Source organism: Drosophila pseudoobscura, chromosome 2 (genome assembly GCF_009870125.1).
Source record: "Drosophila pseudoobscura strain MV-25-SWS-2005 chromosome 2, UCI_Dpse_MV25, whole genome shotgun sequence".
Classification (NCBI taxonomy): Eukaryota; Metazoa; Arthropoda; class Insecta; order Diptera; family Drosophilidae; genus Drosophila; species Drosophila pseudoobscura.
The window spans coordinates 11,323,294-11,339,974 of NC_046679.1; the positions used below are offsets into that span (position 1 = coordinate 11,323,294).

A 16,681-nucleotide genomic window follows, 5' to 3' on the forward strand; every position below is an offset into this window, starting at 1 on the left:
AATGCCTGTTTTGTTTAGATTACCTTTACTGTAAAACATAATCTAGAGCACAGTCTAAAACACAGTAGCATTAAACATATTTCTCTAAAAATTGTATCTCTTGATATTTTGTAAATTATTTAAAATTCTTAATATGCAATAGAAATCATCGATAGTGACCCAAAAAACATCGAAGTTTGGCAACCTCTAGACCATACTCGATCTGCTTCAGAACGATTAGTGGGCCGTGTTATCGACTAGAAATGGCGTCTGTCTTTCTTTTATGAAAAATTCGTGTGGTCGTATTTACAATTTATCAACGTTGTGTGTGTTTGTCAATTATAAGGAGGAGTGCGGGCTATTCTCGTCTCACACTCTTGACCGATTAGCGCAACAGCCATAATCTAAGTGTTTTTAGTGCGGTGTAAAACGTCCACGACGGGCAGGCAAGGCGCCGAGTGCAAAAACAACGGCCAGCAGCAGGCAGCGAAACGAAAATGCATTTGTGACTGACAGAAACACACAGTCAGGCAGACAGACAAACAGAAGACCCCCTGAAACAGCAAGGATAGCGAAGGAGAAGGCAGAGTCGAAGTCAGGAGGCGACGACCGCTGCTCCATCATCAGCAGCAGTAGCAACAACAAATGGCGCTTGTGACGGTGCAGCGCTCCCCAAGTGTCGCTGGCTCGGGCTCGAATTCGGTGAGTGTAAGTGCGCGGAGCCAGGAAGAGGCTCCAGATGCAGCTCCACGTTGGGTGCATTTCCCCCCCACCCCACCATCTTATCTATTGGCGTGTGTGTTTTGTTGTGAATCCCAGCGGCAAGGCAAGGGCTGTGTGTGTGAATGTGTGTGCGTGTGTATGGGTTGTCAAGCTCCATCTCTTTCGCGCTCGCTCTCGTAACTGCGCTTTGTTTTGGTTTTAATAATTTTATTCGAAGTGAGTGGCTGGCTCTCCGACACGGCCTACAATCGCTCTTCCTGTGCGTGTTCCGTCTTGGGTGCATGATCCTTTGTGTGCTGAGTATTTTTTGGCCTCTGCCCCAAAACGCAAAACGATTATTTCGAGTGGCTGTCTGTGTCTCTCTTGGCCGCGCCGTGCCGTGCCGTGGCGTGTCGTGTGTGTGGGCGCTTGCGGCGCGGCGCGGCTCGTCAGCGTCATCATCATCGTTTTTGTTTTTGTTGTTGTTGTTGCTCTTGTTGTAACTCAACCAAATCCGTAGCAGACGTCGCGACGTCAGCCGCGCGCCTTTATATTTTTGCATTGCCTTATTTGTCGTTTTGTCATCCGTCGCATCGCTGTGTGAGATTTTCTCTTTGGTTCCGTTAGCCTACCGTCCGCCCGCCCCAAAAATAGTTCTGAAGACCTTGAGACTGTCTATATAGTAGCCGACGTAGGTATACATTCGTGTGCCACACAACCACACGCTGGGTGGCTGCCCTTGGAATCTTAATTCAGGCAATCAGACAATAATAATCGAGAGGTCTTTATCGTAAGCTTTACCCCTTTTGAACTCATTGCCGATGAAAGTTGGTTAAAATGGTAGACCGCAATGAGTGCTGGGTGAGTGGGTGGGTGAGAGAGTCAGTGAGTGAGTCACCGTGCGGGTGACTGTGACTCCCGTGGCAGGGACAGAGACACAGCAGCTGCCGAGTGTAAACAAAAATTTAATCGTTTATGGTTCCAACAGGATGGCGAGGCCGATGACGACGAAGGCAATAGCAAGAACGAAAAGAGCGAATGCTTCTTTGCTGGCAAAGGAACCGCCCTGGTATTAGCGCTTAAGGATATACCGCCCCAGCAACAGCCGGAGCGAAGGCTGAGCACGGACTCGACGCGGTCCAGCAACAGCACACAGAGCAACAACTCCGACATACAGCTCCACCTGCAGTCGATGTTCTTTCTCCTGCACCGTGAGGACACGCTCAAGATGGTCAGTAGATGATGTTCGCTCGCTGATTGCAAAATACTTACGAATGCATGTTCTTTTCTCGACAGGCTGTCAAACTGGAGTCGCAGCGTAGCAATCGCACACGTTACCTGGTGATTGCCTCGCGCAGCTGCTGCCGCCGGGCTGCCACCAGCGAACGTCGCCGCAACAAGATAATGCGTCACAATTCGGCAAAGGTCAGCTCCTCCACGTCCTCCTCCAGCAGCATCGCGTCGGCGGTAACAACGCAGCGGCAGCATTCAGAGGACGTTGCACCATCAGTTGCAGCAGCAGCAGCCAGTAAATGTGATAAAACAGCGGACAAGGAGAATGTGGCTGGTGCCGGCGACAACAAGAACATCCCGGGCATGGAGGAGTCCTGCCTGCTCGGCATCGATTGCAATGAGCGGACGACAATCGGTCTGGTGGTGCCCATACTGGCAGACACCACCATCCATCTGGATGGCGATGGGTGAGCCTCTGTCTTGTGTGTGTGTTGTCCGACAGCCCCAACACTGATTTTGCCTTCCTTCCTTCCCTCCTTGCAGCGGCTTCAGCGTGGCCGTCTTTGAGAAGACACACATCTTCAAGCCCGTGTCGGTGCAGGCCATGTGGTAGGTTGTGGAACGACCGTCTTCCCATCCAGCTTTAATCAAAACTTACTTCCCATCCTCCGGGACCCCAGGTCGGCGCTTCAGACGATTCACAAAGTATCGAAGAAGGCTCGTGAAAACAACTTTTATGCGAGCGGCCCCTCGCACGATTGGCTCTCCAGCTACGAGCGACGCATCGAGTCGGATCAGTCGTGCCTGAACGAGTGGAATGCCATGGATGCGCTAGAGAGTCGCCGCCCACCCTCACCAGATGCCATACGGAATAAGTATGAGTCCCAGCTCCGCCCTCCACTTTATTTGTTCCTCATTAAATGCGACCTCTTTCACTGTAGGCCAACCGAAAAGGAGGAAACTGAAAGTGTCATTAAAATGAAGTTGAAAGCAATCATGATGTCCGTGGACCTGGACGAGGTTACCTCCAAGTATATACGCGGTCGCCTCGAGGAGATACTGGACATGGATCTGGGCGAGTACAAGTCGTTCATTGATGCCGAAATGCTTGTCATACTCGGCCAAATGGATGCACCCACAAAGATATTCGAGCATGTGTATTTGGGCTCCGAGTGGAATGCCAGCAATCTTGAGGAGCTCCAGAAGAATGGGTATGTCAAGATACACACGCACACACTATGGACTGTATCCTCCTCCTCTGTAGTCTGCGAAACACTGATCTTATAATTTCTCTCGATTGCAGCGTTCGCCATATTCTGAATGTGACGCGGGAGATAGATAACTTCTTCCCTGGGACGTTTGAGTACTTTAACGTGCGTGTATATGATGATGAGAAGACGAATCTTCTCAAATACTGGGACGACACATATCGTTATATTACTCGCGCCAAGGCCGAGGGCTCCAAGGTGCTGGTCCATTGCAAGATGGGCGTGAGTCGGTCCGCTTCTGTGGTGATAGCCTATGCCATGAAGGCCTACAAGTGGGAGTTCCAGCGAGCGCTGGATCATGTGAAGGAGCGTCGGAGCTGCATCAAGCCGAACAAGAACTTTCTGAGCCAGTTGGAGACATACAGCGGGATGCTGGACGCCATGAAGAACAAGGAGAAGCTGCAGCGCAGCAAGAGTGAGACGAATTTGAAGAGCACAAAGGATGCGAGGCTGTTGCCGGGCAGCGAGCCCACGCCCCTGATACAGGCCCTCAATCAGGCCAAGTCCAAGTCGAGCGGCGAGGCTGGAGTTGTGACACCCGAGGAGGAGGACGATGAGGCGGCGGGCCAGGACACAAGACTCTCGCGACTCCATCGCCGATCGAGCGCACAAAAGCAGCGACGCATGGTGCGACGTTCCAGCAGCACTTCCCCGAAGACCCAGACGGCCGTTGTCACCAAACAGCAGAGCCAGTCGATGGAGAACCTCACGCCGGAGCGCAGCGTGGCGGAGGAGCCAAAGAATATGCGTTTCCCCGGCAGCAACGGAGAGAACTACAGCGTCACCCAGAACCAGGTGCTGCACATCCAGAAGCACACGCCTCTGTCGGTGCGCACACGCGTTCATGATCTCGAGGCGCATCGCTCGGATCAGTTGCCACAGCAGTCGCCGTCACAGTCGCAGCCAGGCCCTGTGTGGACCTCACTGACCAAGCTAATCACTCAAACGTCCCACTTGGGAGGCAATGCTGAAGGAGGAGGAGGAGTAGTCATTGAAAGCGCTACCGAAAGAGGATTGCCCCGCAGAGATTCCAGCTCCTCGGATGTGTTCTCCTCGCAAGTGGATAATGTATTCGCCAAAGAGGAGCGGGAGAAGCGTCAGCGTCGAAAGACACATTCGTGGACAGAGGCATTCGGACCCAGCGGTGGAATAATTCTAGATGCCACGCCGCAGCAGTCGCAGCAGCACCAACAATCCATTATGCTGCGCAACCGCGGCCTGCGACAGCGGGAGCCGCCGTCGCGCCACTCCAGCTGGGGATCGGGGGACAACCGGAGCAGTTTGCCGCTGCGCACAAGTTCCGGCAGCTACTACGACAGCAATCGCAACACCACGGCCATCTTCGAGGGCGAGATCCAAGATCTGAAGCGGAGCAGCTGCAGCAGGATCAGCACTGACCCGAAGACGGCCAGCAACTGCAACGTCAGCGAGGGAGTAAGCGTAAGCGTAAGCGGGAGCGGCGGCCAGCTGGGGACAGTCAAGCGCACCAAGCAGAAGCTGGAGGAGAGCACGGTGCTAAAGAAGCGCTGCCCAGAGGATGCCCAGGAGCAGGACCAAGAGCTGGATACCAGCGGAGGAGATGCTGCTGGGGCTGGGGCTGGTGCTGGTCAGAAGAGGTCTGTGACCCTCTACCGGAGCGCCTCCTCGGCCAACAGTCCCAGGCAGAGGCAGCCGCTGCGCTGCAACAGCGAGGAGCTGATGCACACCAGCGATATTGAGAACAAGAACACGACCAGCGACCTGGAGGCGGCGACTGCGGCAGTGGTTTTACGGGGCCCCATTCAGACGTTGGCTGAGGATCAGCGGATTTCCGGCAATGTGCAAATACTCAAGCAGAACTTTGAGGCCAAGGCGGCAGTGGTTGGTGTGGGATCGGTGGCGGTAGTCTCGACTGTGGCAGCGGGAGCACCTTGTGCACCCACTGTGTGCTCGACAAGCAGTACTGCAGCCACTAGTGGTTCTGCTACTGCCGTCTCCAGCTCAGCAACAGCTGCCCCACAGATGGGGGCTAAGAAGACGACGACACACCAATCACTGCCCTCGTCACCAGTTGCTCAGCACGCGAATCATGTGTCCTCCTCCAGCTCCTCCTCAACGTCGAACTCGTCCGATTCCAGCGTAAGCGAAAATTGTGATCGTAATGTAAAAGGTCTAGTGCATAAATATCAAACCACTTCCTGCAGTAGCCAAGCTGCGAGCCAGACTGCAGTCATCGTCCCGCCTACAACCACCGCACTGCCGCCGCCGCAGCCATTAACCGCCAGTCACAGCCACGGCCACAGCCACAGCCACAGCACTAACTGCAACGCCGCCACTAACGCCAATAGCTACAAGCAACGCCCGCGCTCCTACTACGATCGCTCCTCGCTGTCGAACAAAACGCACGATTATAGCGAGAGTCGACCACCGCCCGCGCCTGCCAGACTCACTGCCAGCGTCAACTACGGCAGCAGCAGCCACACCAGCCACGTGCAGCTGCCACAACAGCAGTCTGAGCAGCAGCAGCAGCATCAGCAAGTGCAGATCAGGCGTCTGGCACAGCACGGGAAGACCCATCCACTCACTAGGCTAAGTACACCAAAGCCAGGCTTCAACACGGCTGCATACAATACCATGTAACGAAATGCTATTTCTACTTACTCATTAAACAAGCTCCAACTTCCACCTCCATCTCACAACCACATCATAATAGCCACTAAGGATCGCCCGAGCATTGTCTGCTTTTCGTATTTATATTTCCCCCCGCTTTTGTCTATGTTACCGTCACATCCCCTCATAATGACCCTCAATAAAGTGTAAGCTTGTGTAGTAGTACGTCCTTCTCATATGTTCTGTGAAGCGTGTGTTCATTGAAGACCGAACCGAACCGGCCCGACCCGACCCGACCGACCGACCGACGATCCGCGATCTTGAAACTTTGTGAAAAGTGCCGTCAGGGACTATAAAACAAAACAAAAAGAAAACGGAAAACAAAGCAACCTATGAAACTGTATTTGTACTTTTAAATTACTTGTAACTGTATACATATTTATTTTATATTATGCAACAACTGCCTACGAATAAACGATTTTCTGTATATACATCAATACACATTGTACACATCATGTGGTGTCCCCCTTGTCCCCTTCTGCTTGTCGTTGTTCCGAATTCTGTGCCGTCCCTCTGCCTGAGTCATTTCCCATCATATCGTATCGTAGCACCTGCAGTACTTTATGCCTCTGCCTCTGCCTATGCCTGCCAGCCTTTATGACCAAACTTTGTATTTGCAGCCTTATCCACATGATACGTTCCTTCCGCTACTCATGGGCCGAGAAGTGTAGTAAGTGAACGAAACGAAAACCAAAAACCAGCTGGCTCTTGAGGCTGACGCCCGCCCCACCCCCACCTTGTTATACACAACTTTGTATTTTTTTGCTATTTATCAAGCCCCGTATTTATAAATATACAACTGTAACCCAATTACACGTGCAATCTTTTTAATTGCTAAATGAGTCATTGGGCAGGTAAGCACACCATGCGGCGCGAAAGGTTCTGTTTGGGTATTTAAAATTAACAGCCAACCGACACTGAGTTGCAACTTCACATAGAAAGAGTCACTACTGCATTCAGGGCATGCTTGAAGTGCACCAAAGCCCCCATTAAGTTAAAAGGAAAGCAAATATATAAGCAAACGTTGCTTAAAATGCTATTTATAATAATTATTTACCTGCTTTCGTCTCTAGGCTGAAACGTCCGATAAAATAACCGCCTGTCCTATCGAAATAACGATATGCCGGTGGGTGAAAACCAGTATATTTTTGAGGAAACATTCTGTAAACAATAACAATTTTAAGGAACAAAGGGTATAGAAACTTCCATACGCAGTTTTTTTTTTAATTTTCGCTCTCTCAAATCGCACTTCCGTGCATAATTCCAATGGATTGCATTTATCGCTCCTTCACTTTCAAACAATTTCCATTTGGCGCTCAAGTCTCTTTTCACTGAGCACCATTGTCCCACAACATTGGAACGCATAGATCATCATTATGCATACCCTGGGATAATGGGTATTATAGAGTTCAGAAAATGTTTCTCATCTAAGGCGCCAATATATGCAAAAACTTATTCAACGATATTTTGCATTAAATCTAAGACAAGGGCATTAACAATTATGTTTTAAAACACTTTGGAAAACAGTATATAACAGTGAGAAACAGTATATTAAATAACGAAATAGGGTATATAAATGGCCATACTCCGGTTGAAAAGCAACAAGTATTCAAATACCAACAACATCTAAGAAATGACTCACTTACGTTGCCACTGTTTTGTTGTTGATCTTTTTTGTTTAAACCTTGTTTTATACACAAAACAATAAAAGGCAGTATTTAAAAGTAGTCAATCTAGTAGAAAATGTATTCATCAATGGCATAAAATTATGTGGGCAGAGCTGGGAGTTTTATCTAGCTAGTAATATTCGACGGAATATCAAAATTAAGAAATAGGATCGATTACTCACTTACGTTTTCTTTGCTTGACCTTTTCCGCTAAAACCTTTTTTTAGATAAAATCCAATAAAAAGGAGTATTTTAAATGAGCCAGCCAAGTAGAAAACTGACTCATTTATTGGACAAAAATATGTGGTCAGGGCTGAGGGTTCTATCTAGCTAGTAATATTCGACGGAATATAAAAAACGAGGAATATGTATAATATAACTTGTATAATTCGTCAGTATATTTACGGTATATCTTGAAAACGAGATGGTACATTACGGTATATTTCTGAGGGTCACACTCGCAGCCCAACACACTCACACACAATACACTCACGCACACAGATGCGCCCACTCTGCCTACTTCCACAGTTTCTTTATTTTCTGCAGAAAAATTAGAAAAACGGCACGAAACGAAATCAATTGTGAGCGCGCTACAGAGGCGAGAACGAGAGAACACGGTAGCCAAAGTGCAATCAATCTATAATGCAAGCTGCTGCTGCTACAGCAGACGCGGTCGCATAATCGAACAATTGCTGCTGCCCGATTTTCGAGACAAGAGGAGACGGAGTTTCGGGTTGTTGTTGCTGGTGCTACTACTGCTGCTGGTCGGTATTCGCCAGTAGTTGCCGCCGTCGCCGCTGCCACCGCCACCACCCGCCGTCACTGTCGTCGTACGTGGCGTTTATTTGCACAATTGCCGCCGCGACAACGACACGGCTTAATCAGAAGTCGTCGGTCGGAGCAGTCCGAGGTCGTCGCGAGTGCTGCTTCTGCTGCTGGAACTTCCACCATCAGATCCAACAGGGCCTCAATGACGGACGCCGCAGGCAACGCACTGGCCGAGAAGGGGCTGCCGGAGATGAAGGGATGGCTGCTAAAGTGGACCAACTACATCAAGGGCTACCAGCGGCGATGGTTCGTCCTGTCCAAGGGCGTGCTCAGCTACTACCGCAACCAGTCGGAGATAAACCACACATGTCGCGGCACCATCTCGCTGCACGGTGCCCTCATCCACACAGTCGACTCGTGCACCTTTGTCATCTCGAACGGCGGCACGCAGACATTTCACATCAAAGCGGGCACCGAGGTGGAACGACAGTCCTGGGTGACGGCCCTCGAGCTGGCCAAGGTCAAGGCCATTCGGGCGATAGAGAGCGAGGAAGAGGAGGAGGAGGAGACGGCCCAGGTGGTGCCCAGCCAGGAGATCAGTTCGGTGGTGCGGGATCTCACCGAGCGGCTGGAGAACATGCGCACCTGCTACGATCTGATCACTAAGCACGGAGCCGCCCTGCAGCGGGCCCTCAACGATCTGGAGTCCAACGAAGAGGAGTCGCTGGCCAGCCGCACAAAAATAGTCAACGAGCGGGCCACGCTCTTTCGGATAACATCGAATGCGATGATCAATGCTGGCAATGACTATCTCCATTCGGCCGAGGCGCAGGGTCACAAGTGGTCCAAGATGCTCCACCACGAGCGCGAGCAGCGCCAGAAGCTCGAGGAGATCATCGAGCAGATGGCCAAGCAGCAGTCCCAGATGGAGCAGGCCGCCGTCCTGGTGCGCCAAAACAAACCCGTTCCGCCCATGGTCTCGTCCAGCACCACAATGTCCCTGAACGCTGGCGGCAGCAGCTCCAACACGGCTCTAACCTCCGACGACGAGGTGGAGTTCTTCGACGCCTTGGAGCACGCCTTACCCGGGGATGGCACCTTCATCCTGAAACTGAACAAACGACGCAGCAGCTCCGAGGACCAGTTCGATGGCCAGACGGGCAGCTCCTCGGAGAGCGACGAACAGAAGCGCACCATCAAAACCATCCAACAGGTCTGTCTGGTGAGTGCGCCCCGCGTTGCCTCCGGTGGAGGGACCTACGTGGACGACGAAGACGATGTGGATCGAGCCGCCCAGTTGGAGAACAGTGAGTCGCGGGTTAGCAGTACCAGGAGCAACAGGCCGGTGAAGGTTCGCCGCCAGAGGGTCCCCGACAAGCCCAACTATCCCCTGAGCCTGTGGTCCATCATGAAGAACTGCATTGGCAAGGATCTGTCGAAGATCCCCATGCCCGTGAACTTCAACGAGCCGCTCTCCATGCTCCAGCGCCTGGTGGAGGACTACGAGTATTCGGACATACTCGATCAGGCCGCCAACTGCAAGGATGCGTGCGAACAGCTGGCCCATGTAGCCGCCTTCACCGTCTCCGCGTACGCAACGACAACGAACCGCACGGGCAAACCGTTCAATCCACTGCTCGGCGAGACCTATGAGTGCGATCGCATGGACGATTTCGGCTGGCGCTGCCTGGCCGAGCAGGTCTCCCATCATCCCCCAGTCGCGGCGCTCCACTGCGAGAGCACCAAATGGGTCTGCTGGCAGGAGTTCTCGATGACCAGCAAGTTTCGCGGCAAATACGTTCAGGTTTGTCTCCAATGGCTACTATGTTCTACATTCGATTGAAACGTCATTGTTTTCGTTTTTCTTGTTTGTTTCAGATAAATCCCTTGGGCGGGGCCTATGTGCACTTCCCGAACAGCGGCAACCGCTACTCCTGGCACAAGGTGACCACCACCGTAAACAACATAATCGTGGGCCGCTTGTGGGTGGACCAGCACGGGGAGATGGAGATAATCGGCTCCCATGCGTCGCAGGGCAACAAGTGCATCCTGAACTTCATCCCGTACTCGTACTTCAGCCGCGAGGTGCAGCGGAGCGTCAAGGGCGTGGTTATGAATCAGCGCAACGAGGTCAAGTGGGTGATTCGCGGCACCTGGGATGCCCAGATCGAGATTGCGCCCGTCCTCAAGACATCGGGCACTCCGGACAGCCCCACATACACCACGGGCGAGTACAAGGTGGCATGGGAGCGCCGTCCCGCACCGGCCGATTCGGATAAGTACTACAATTTCACGACACTGGCCTGCCAGCTCAACGAGGAGGAGGAGGGTGTGGCGCCAACGGACTGCAGACGACGTCCCGACCAGCGGCTGATGGAGCAGGGCAACTGGGATGAGAGCAACAACGAGAAGCTGCGTCTCGAGGAGAAGCAGCGCACGGTGCGCAGGCAGCGGGAGAGCGAAGCAGAGCATGCGGCATCCGAGGGCAGACCCTATCCGGCCTACGAGCCCATGTGGTTCAAGCGCGAGAAGGAGGAGGACAGCGAGAACTTTGTCCATGTTTACAAGAACACCTACTGGGAGGCCAAGGAGGCGCAGGACTGGAGCGGCTGCCCCGACATCTATTAATCTACAGCAATTACACGCAACACAGAGGACAGCCTTAGCAAAAAATATTCTAAAAAGATTTCTTCAGCCTCGAAACACGCGCAGAAACATCCATTGCATCATATACACACACACCTAGTATACTATGGAACTAATCTGTGTAACAACATTCTTCGATCTAGTGGATATATAGTACTATAAATTGAACGGCCTGTAACGTAGCTAAAGCCCCAACCCGCCTTCCACCACCTTCGGGAATCTTCAACGAAATCTATTCTCTTCTGTTGTTCTCTTTTGGTTATTCTCTTCCCCTTCGCCTTCCACGAGCATTTGCTTTTCCAAATACTACCTTGCAGACTTACGGCACAACCCATTTGTATCCGTAGAGATCCTTCCTATCCTTGTGTGCAAGTGGAACACCCCCATCCACTCTAAGCCCCCCACCCGCGTTCCTCCGGGTTCGTTTCGTTCCTCCTTTATCTGCAGAAATCATGTTTTACATTTTGTTGTGTATATAAATATATCTATATCAAACGGAATTGGAGAGGACAAGAAAGAATGAGAGAATCGAATCGAGGGAATATGTTAAATGTTATAAATTTATGCAATTTATTATTAAAGTATTATTTAAATAAAGCAACAATTGTGTGTGTGTGGTTCAACTCGCAGAAAAGACACCTGAACACCTGTCCGATAAGATCCACAGGCGCACCTGCACCTGCCGACTGACTCATTATCACTTTATCCATCGATTAGGCGGTGTCAAGTGTTATCAACTAAAACTAAACTACACAGAAGATAACAGGGCTGCCGCGGGTCAGGCCGCACTCGCCTCGCATTGTTAATCAATTATTTTCGGTGGTCTGCGATGGAGCGAATATGTCCAGAGACTTGAGTAGGGCCTCCACCGAGGGATCGCGTCCCAGGAAGCGGCGGAACACCTCTGCTGTTGGCACCGAGCCGCCGGAACTGAGGAACGTCTGCTTGTATCGCTTGCCCACGGCCGCATAGTTCTCGTCGCTGCGTTGCGCCGCGAAGCTGCTCGAGATGTCGGCGGCAATCATCTTGGAATACAAATGACTGAATTGGGCGGCTGCCCAGTCGCCGGAGAATATGTCAGTCATGGAGCAGGGGTGGGCGTCCTTCTTGTCCAGCGGCATGCAGTGGTAGACGGGCCACAGTTTGCGCACGATATCCAGCCAAAAGGCATTGGAGCGATGCAGCTCCAAATCGAGGTCGGCTAGATATAGCTCCTGGCAGAGCTGATACCCGCCCAGCTGGGTCTTCAGCAGCGGCATCTTCTGGGACAGGGCAGCGTCGATGGGCTCGTCGCTGGCATAGTGGCCGGAGAGGCTGCGCAGGACGGTGGGATCGTCGAGGAAATTGCTCATCACATAGCCGGACACCTGCGACGCGTCCCACTCGATGTTGGAGAGACCGGCCAGGTCGCTGTAGCCAGCCTGGGTGAGCAGATGCTGCAGTCCGCTGCCAAAGGTCTTGAACATCATCTGCAGGTCGTCGTAGCTGAGGAGCGGCACCTTGCCCTGCACAGGATCAGCAAAATTGAAGATCAGAGCACAGAGGGGCGTGAGACCGGCTGACTTGTTGCTGTTCCGTATGCCCACCATCCAGCCATTGTTCCGACCGAAACGGTGCTCCTTGGAGAAGCAGTCGACATAGAAGCCACCCACGGGAGTCGAACCGTTGCTCACGTCTCCGTCGAAAACGTCGTAGAACTTGACGGCCGGATGCCAGACCTCAGCCTTGGGGTGCTCCACAATGCGGATGTTGAACAGCTTCTCGCTGAGCGAAAAGAGCCCCGAAATGACGCGCGGCAGGGGGAAGAACTCGCTTAGCTTCTCCTCCTGCAGATTGTGCTCGGCCACCAGCTGCTTGCGTCTCCAGTAGCTCACATCGTAGGCATCCAGCTTGTAATCGCAGCCGCTGTCCTTGGCAAATTGTTGCAGCTTCTCGAGCTCCACGCTTTGTGCGGGACCCGCGAATTTCAGAAGCTTGGCGAAGATCTGCTTTAGATTGTCGATACTGCCGGCCATTTTTGTCTGCATGGACATGTCCGCGTATGTGGGGTAGTCGAGAAGGTTGGCCTGTCGGTGGCGCAGGCCGCGGATCTTCTCCAAGTGCGTGCTGTTTTCCAGGGCCTTGTCCTGCTGCGCCGATGCCTTCAGGACATTGGCCCGCCACACGTTCCAGCGCTGCAGACGCTCCGGACAGTACTTGAGGAAGCCCTCGACTATCTGCGGCTGCAGCGTCACCTTCCAAGGACCCTCCAGCGGCTGGCTGGGATCACGTGCCGTGGCCTCCAGCAGTGCGGGTGGAAAATCACGCACCAGCTGGAAATCGTTCACGGCATGGCCGAACGAGTGCACGGCCATGGTGACCTTGTTCTTGTAGCTGGCTCGCTCGCGACCCAGCTGCGTCAGCAGCTCCTTGAGCCCGTCCTGCGAGTCCTTGCTCAGCATCAGGCCATTCAGCTTGCCCTCCAGCAAGTACTTCTGCCGCATTCGCTGCTCACTCACTCCAGCGGCGGCCACTCCTTCCTGCTGAAGCAGCGCATTGTAGACAGTCTTGTTGCAGTACTTGGCGGCGCGTGCGTTGCGCGCCCGTTCGTGTATGTTCATGTACGACTTCGTGGGGATCAGCGTACTGTTGCCCAAGTAGAGGGCCTTGGCCACGCCCCAGGTCGTCTCCAGAGGTCCGGTGACTGCATCAAGCTCCCCGAAGATGGCCGCACTGTCGATCCGCTTGCCACTCATAATTTCCTGCTCCAGAACCTTGACAGACTTCTCGACGGCCGACGCCTGCTGTCCGATGGCTCCCAAGCACATCTCGATGGTTATGTCACTGAATGCAGGCAGTCCATCCGGCTTCAGCACGCCTTCGCCCAAGGGCCCCTCCTCGCCGATTTCGGGTACACTTAAGCACGGGGTAAGAAGAGGTCGTTTCAGTATTTGGGGACTACTATTATAGAACTAAATACTTACAGCACGATGTAGCCCGGCCGGCAATGTGAGGTGTGCAACAGACTGCGCTGAGCGGCCTGCGCTGGGCAGAGGAACAGGCGACGCTGTCGCAAAATGTTCATCATGTTCACTTACGCAATTATTCAGCTAGATATTTACAAATCCTAAATGCGTATTCCCGAATTTATAACAAAAAAAAAACGCTGGGGCCCAGGCGTAGAGTGTCAAACAGTGTGACCGCGGATTAATCGTTAAAATATACCGTCTCACTTTAAAAAAAACCTAAATATTCCTCGATTTCGCTATTCCGTCGAATATTATTAGCTAGATAGAAGAGTTAGCCATTCCCACATAATTTTATCCAATTAATGACTGGCTTAATTTAAACACTTTTGTTGGATTTCTATATACCTTTGAAAATGAAATTTAATAGATTAATGAAGTTGGAAAAAATATACCATTATATACCGTAAATATACCATCGGTTCAATTTTGACCGCCGATAAACAATAGAGATGGCAAAGTTTATGTTTTATAAATGTCCTTATGACACTAGACTAGGATGCCTAGATTAAAAGTGGCTATCTACTGGCGAATATCCCGTGAAGAAATTGTGGATATCTACGTTTAGTTTTTAATTTAGATTAAGCTAAATTAATTTAATTGCCAGTTTTAGGTTTTTAATTTTTTATTTTTTTTATTTTATTTTTTTAGTTATTTTTTACTTTTTTTTATATGCCGAGCATAAGATATACACATAGAAAATTGAAATACGAATTATATAAACTAGAATTAAAATCAAACTGTAAATTAGCTTACAAAGTAATCCAACTTAGAGTTCATAACGGATGCAAGTAAAGGAACATACATAAATTAAATTTTTAACATTCTAACATATTTGGAGCATTCGCATTGCCGTCAGTCGATTCACCCTCCGATGTGGACGTAGTACAAGGCTTCGAATCATTATACTGTGAGCTGCGTCGCCGCTTCAATATTTTTTCTGGAGACGGCGGCGATGGTGGGGGGCCAGAAGAGCTGCCGGAACTAACCAGATGGCGGAAATTGTAGTGTACCCAATCGCGGTAATTGATCACCTGCTGGGGGACTTCTACTATGCTATCCAGGATGGGCCCAGTTATCCTTGTCGGTTCAAGGTCCACCAGGCGGGATAGCTTCTGGAAAGCAGCTTCGAACATTTTCATTACACCCAAGGCTGCGTACGAGCTGCGTCCAATGTCGTTTGACGGTGTGATCGGGTCCTGAATGCTTAAAAAAGACTGCCAGTTATAGTTGCCCATGGTAGATCTCAGTTGTTCCTTCGTCTCACAGCCTCCCTTGCCGGTTACTGAAATCGCGTACTTGTTGAAGTCAAATTTGCGGCCATAGTACTCCAGGAACTTGAGCAGCAGTATCCCCAGCCTGTTGTTATTGTTGTACTTTTTGTTGCTCTGCGATTGGTGCTGGAGAAAGCCGATGCACATGAGGGTTATGCCGTAGGATGAAATGCCTCCCGAGCGATAGACATCGTTCAATCCATGCATAGCCAGGAACTGCTTCAGGACCATAACTAGCTTTGGCAAATCGGGAAACTCTTGAATTAAGTCCTTGATCAGCTCGGCTGCCTTCACGCCGGATCCCACATTGAAGCTAATATCGAATTTGATTTGCGACACGCGCTCCGTGAACTTGACCACGGGGACTGCAGCTGTGTCCACCACGTTGACTGTTTGCGGATCCGCGACGCCGCGTGCCACAAGCTCACTCTCCAGCTCGTACAGTGGAGGAGTGTACCAGTAGCTTTTACGGTTCTCGACGACCAGATCAATGTCCGAAAGCGGCAAGTTCAGCCCGGTGCGAAAGGAGCCAAACACTTCCACACTGGCTCCTGGCCATATGGAGACCAGCATATCTTCGATGCAACGCACTGCTTCTGCGCGCAGATAGAATTCCGTCGCCGTGGATTGGATAAAGTTGTAGAAACCTTCTATTTCCAAGTGCAGCAGACTGAGCGCCGGAGTCCCATTGCCGTATAAGTTGTTGGCTAAGCGCCAAGGCTTCGATTGATTCTCCGCGTCACACATGACAGATAGAGGTCCTTATTCTGCCACCAAAATCCAAGCCGTCTTCCAGAAATGTTATACTACTTATCCACCTGCTTGTTGTTTTCACCAATTTTTTTTTTATGCGAAACGAAGCCGAAGCAGCGAAACGGCAACAGAATGAGAAAGAGATGCAGATAGGAAAAGGGGAAAAAAATGCCGGCACCGTTATATGTATAGGGATGCCAACTGCCTCGATTTTGATGCTGGACTGTGAACAAAAATTGCGCGAAATGAATGGAAACCCTATGATATAATGTAGTAGAAAAATATATCCTGAATATCTGTAAAGATTTTAGAAACAATCAGAAAGGGCTGCTGCGACAACGCGTAGAAATAAAATGTGTTTGCACGGTGTTCTTAATTGTCATTCTAGTTTTTTCTAGAAAAATATATATATCCATTGATTTATAAATAATAACGAGGGGAAACTATCGCTGTTCGTAAAAGGGACGAATTGCTCTGTAAGATAATACAGAGAGGTGCGATCTCCCAGCAATCTCTCTAAATTTTGCTCGTACTTATCATGAGGAGGAATTTTTTAAATACCCTTATAACAGTGTGATATCACAGGAGTCTGGATACAAAATTAAGTTGAACACCCTTTTGGGTGTTTCACACAACCAAGTTCACCACAAATCAATTACATCCCTACTCTCTTTGAGTACCGGGCATAGCTAAAAAATGACTAGCTAAAGCACGATTGTGCAGTGAATAATGCAAAT

At 50.8% G+C, this 16,681-nt stretch overlaps 4 protein-coding genes across 8 annotated transcripts; 2 read left to right on the forward strand and 2 right to left on the reverse strand.

Moving 5' to 3' along the window:
- Positions 1-56: 56 nt before the first annotated feature.
- ssh (Protein phosphatase Slingshot) lies at positions 57-6,644 on the forward strand. 5 transcript variants are annotated; one of them, XM_015181726.2, is made up of 8 exons: positions 57-687; positions 1,670-1,912; positions 1,978-2,381; positions 2,458-2,523; positions 2,595-2,789; positions 2,856-3,125; positions 3,218-5,797; positions 6,452-6,644. In XM_015181726.2, the coding sequence occupies exons 1-8, from the start codon at positions 625-627 to the stop codon at positions 6,507-6,509; spliced, it is 3,879 nt and encodes a 1,292-aa protein (XP_015037212.2). In that variant the 5' UTR covers positions 57-624; the 3' UTR covers positions 6,510-6,644. The 5 variants fall into 5 exon arrangements, with proteins under 5 accessions (XP_015037212.2, XP_015037209.2, XP_015037210.2 ...); XM_015181723.2 differs by having other exon boundaries at positions 3,218-5,300; XM_015181724.2 differs by having other exon boundaries at positions 58-681.
- Positions 6,645-7,957: 1,313 nt separating this feature from the next.
- On the forward strand, positions 7,958-11,260 carry Osbp (oxysterol binding protein). Its single transcript, XM_001358445.5, has 2 exons — positions 7,958-10,070; positions 10,145-11,260. The coding sequence occupies exons 1-2, from the start codon at positions 8,469-8,471 to the stop codon at positions 10,892-10,894; spliced, it is 2,352 nt and encodes a 783-aa protein (XP_001358482.2). The 5' UTR covers positions 7,958-8,468; the 3' UTR covers positions 10,895-11,260.
- A 198-nt stretch (positions 11,261-11,458) lies between these two features.
- Positions 11,459-14,097, reverse strand: LOC4801380 (oligopeptidase A). The gene is made up of 2 exons (XM_001358446.4): positions 13,876-14,097; positions 11,459-13,807 (listed from the first exon to the last, which is right to left on the reverse strand). The coding sequence occupies exons 1-2, from the start codon at positions 13,977-13,979 to the stop codon at positions 11,719-11,721; spliced, it is 2,193 nt and encodes a 730-aa protein (XP_001358483.2). The 5' UTR covers positions 13,980-14,097; the 3' UTR covers positions 11,459-11,718.
- Positions 14,098-14,582: 485 nt separating this feature from the next.
- Trf4-2 (Topoisomerase related function 4-2) lies at positions 14,583-16,241 on the reverse strand. Its single transcript, XM_001358447.4, has one exon. It carries the CDS (start codon positions 15,936-15,938, stop codon positions 14,736-14,738), a length of 1,203 nt encoding a protein of 400 aa, XP_001358484.3. The 5' UTR covers positions 15,939-16,241; the 3' UTR covers positions 14,583-14,735.
- Positions 16,242-16,681: the final 440 nt, after the last annotated feature.

Bases quoted from the DNA above. Each gene is read 5' to 3' on its own strand.
- ssh (XM_015181726.2), top strand. From the start codon at position 625: ATGGCGCTTGTGACGGTGCAGCGCTCCCCAAGTGTCGCTGGCTCGGGC. The intron at 1,913-1,977 runs GTCAGTAGATGA...TTTTCTCGACAG, and splicing joins GTGAGGACACGCTCAAGATG to GCTGTCAAACTGGAGTCGCA. The intron at 5,798-6,451 runs GTAACGAAATGC...TTGTATTTGCAG, and splicing joins ACGGCTGCATACAATACCAT to CCTTATCCACATGATACGTT.
- LOC4801380 (XM_001358446.4), bottom strand. From the start codon at position 13,979: ATGATGAACATTTTGCGACAGCGTCGCCTGTTCCTCTGCCCAGCGCAG. The intron at 13,808-13,875 runs GTAAGTATTTAG...CCCGTGCTTAAG, and splicing joins CGGCCGGGCTACATCGTGCT to TGTACCCGAAATCGGCGAGG.
- Osbp (XM_001358445.5), top strand. From the start codon at position 8,469: ATGACGGACGCCGCAGGCAACGCACTGGCCGAGAAGGGGCTGCCGGAG. The intron at 10,071-10,144 runs GTTTGTCTCCAA...TGTTTGTTTCAG, and splicing joins TTCGCGGCAAATACGTTCAG to ATAAATCCCTTGGGCGGGGC.
- Trf4-2 (XM_001358447.4), bottom strand. From the start codon at position 15,938: ATGTGTGACGCGGAGAATCAATCGAAGCCTTGGCGCTTAGCCAACAAC.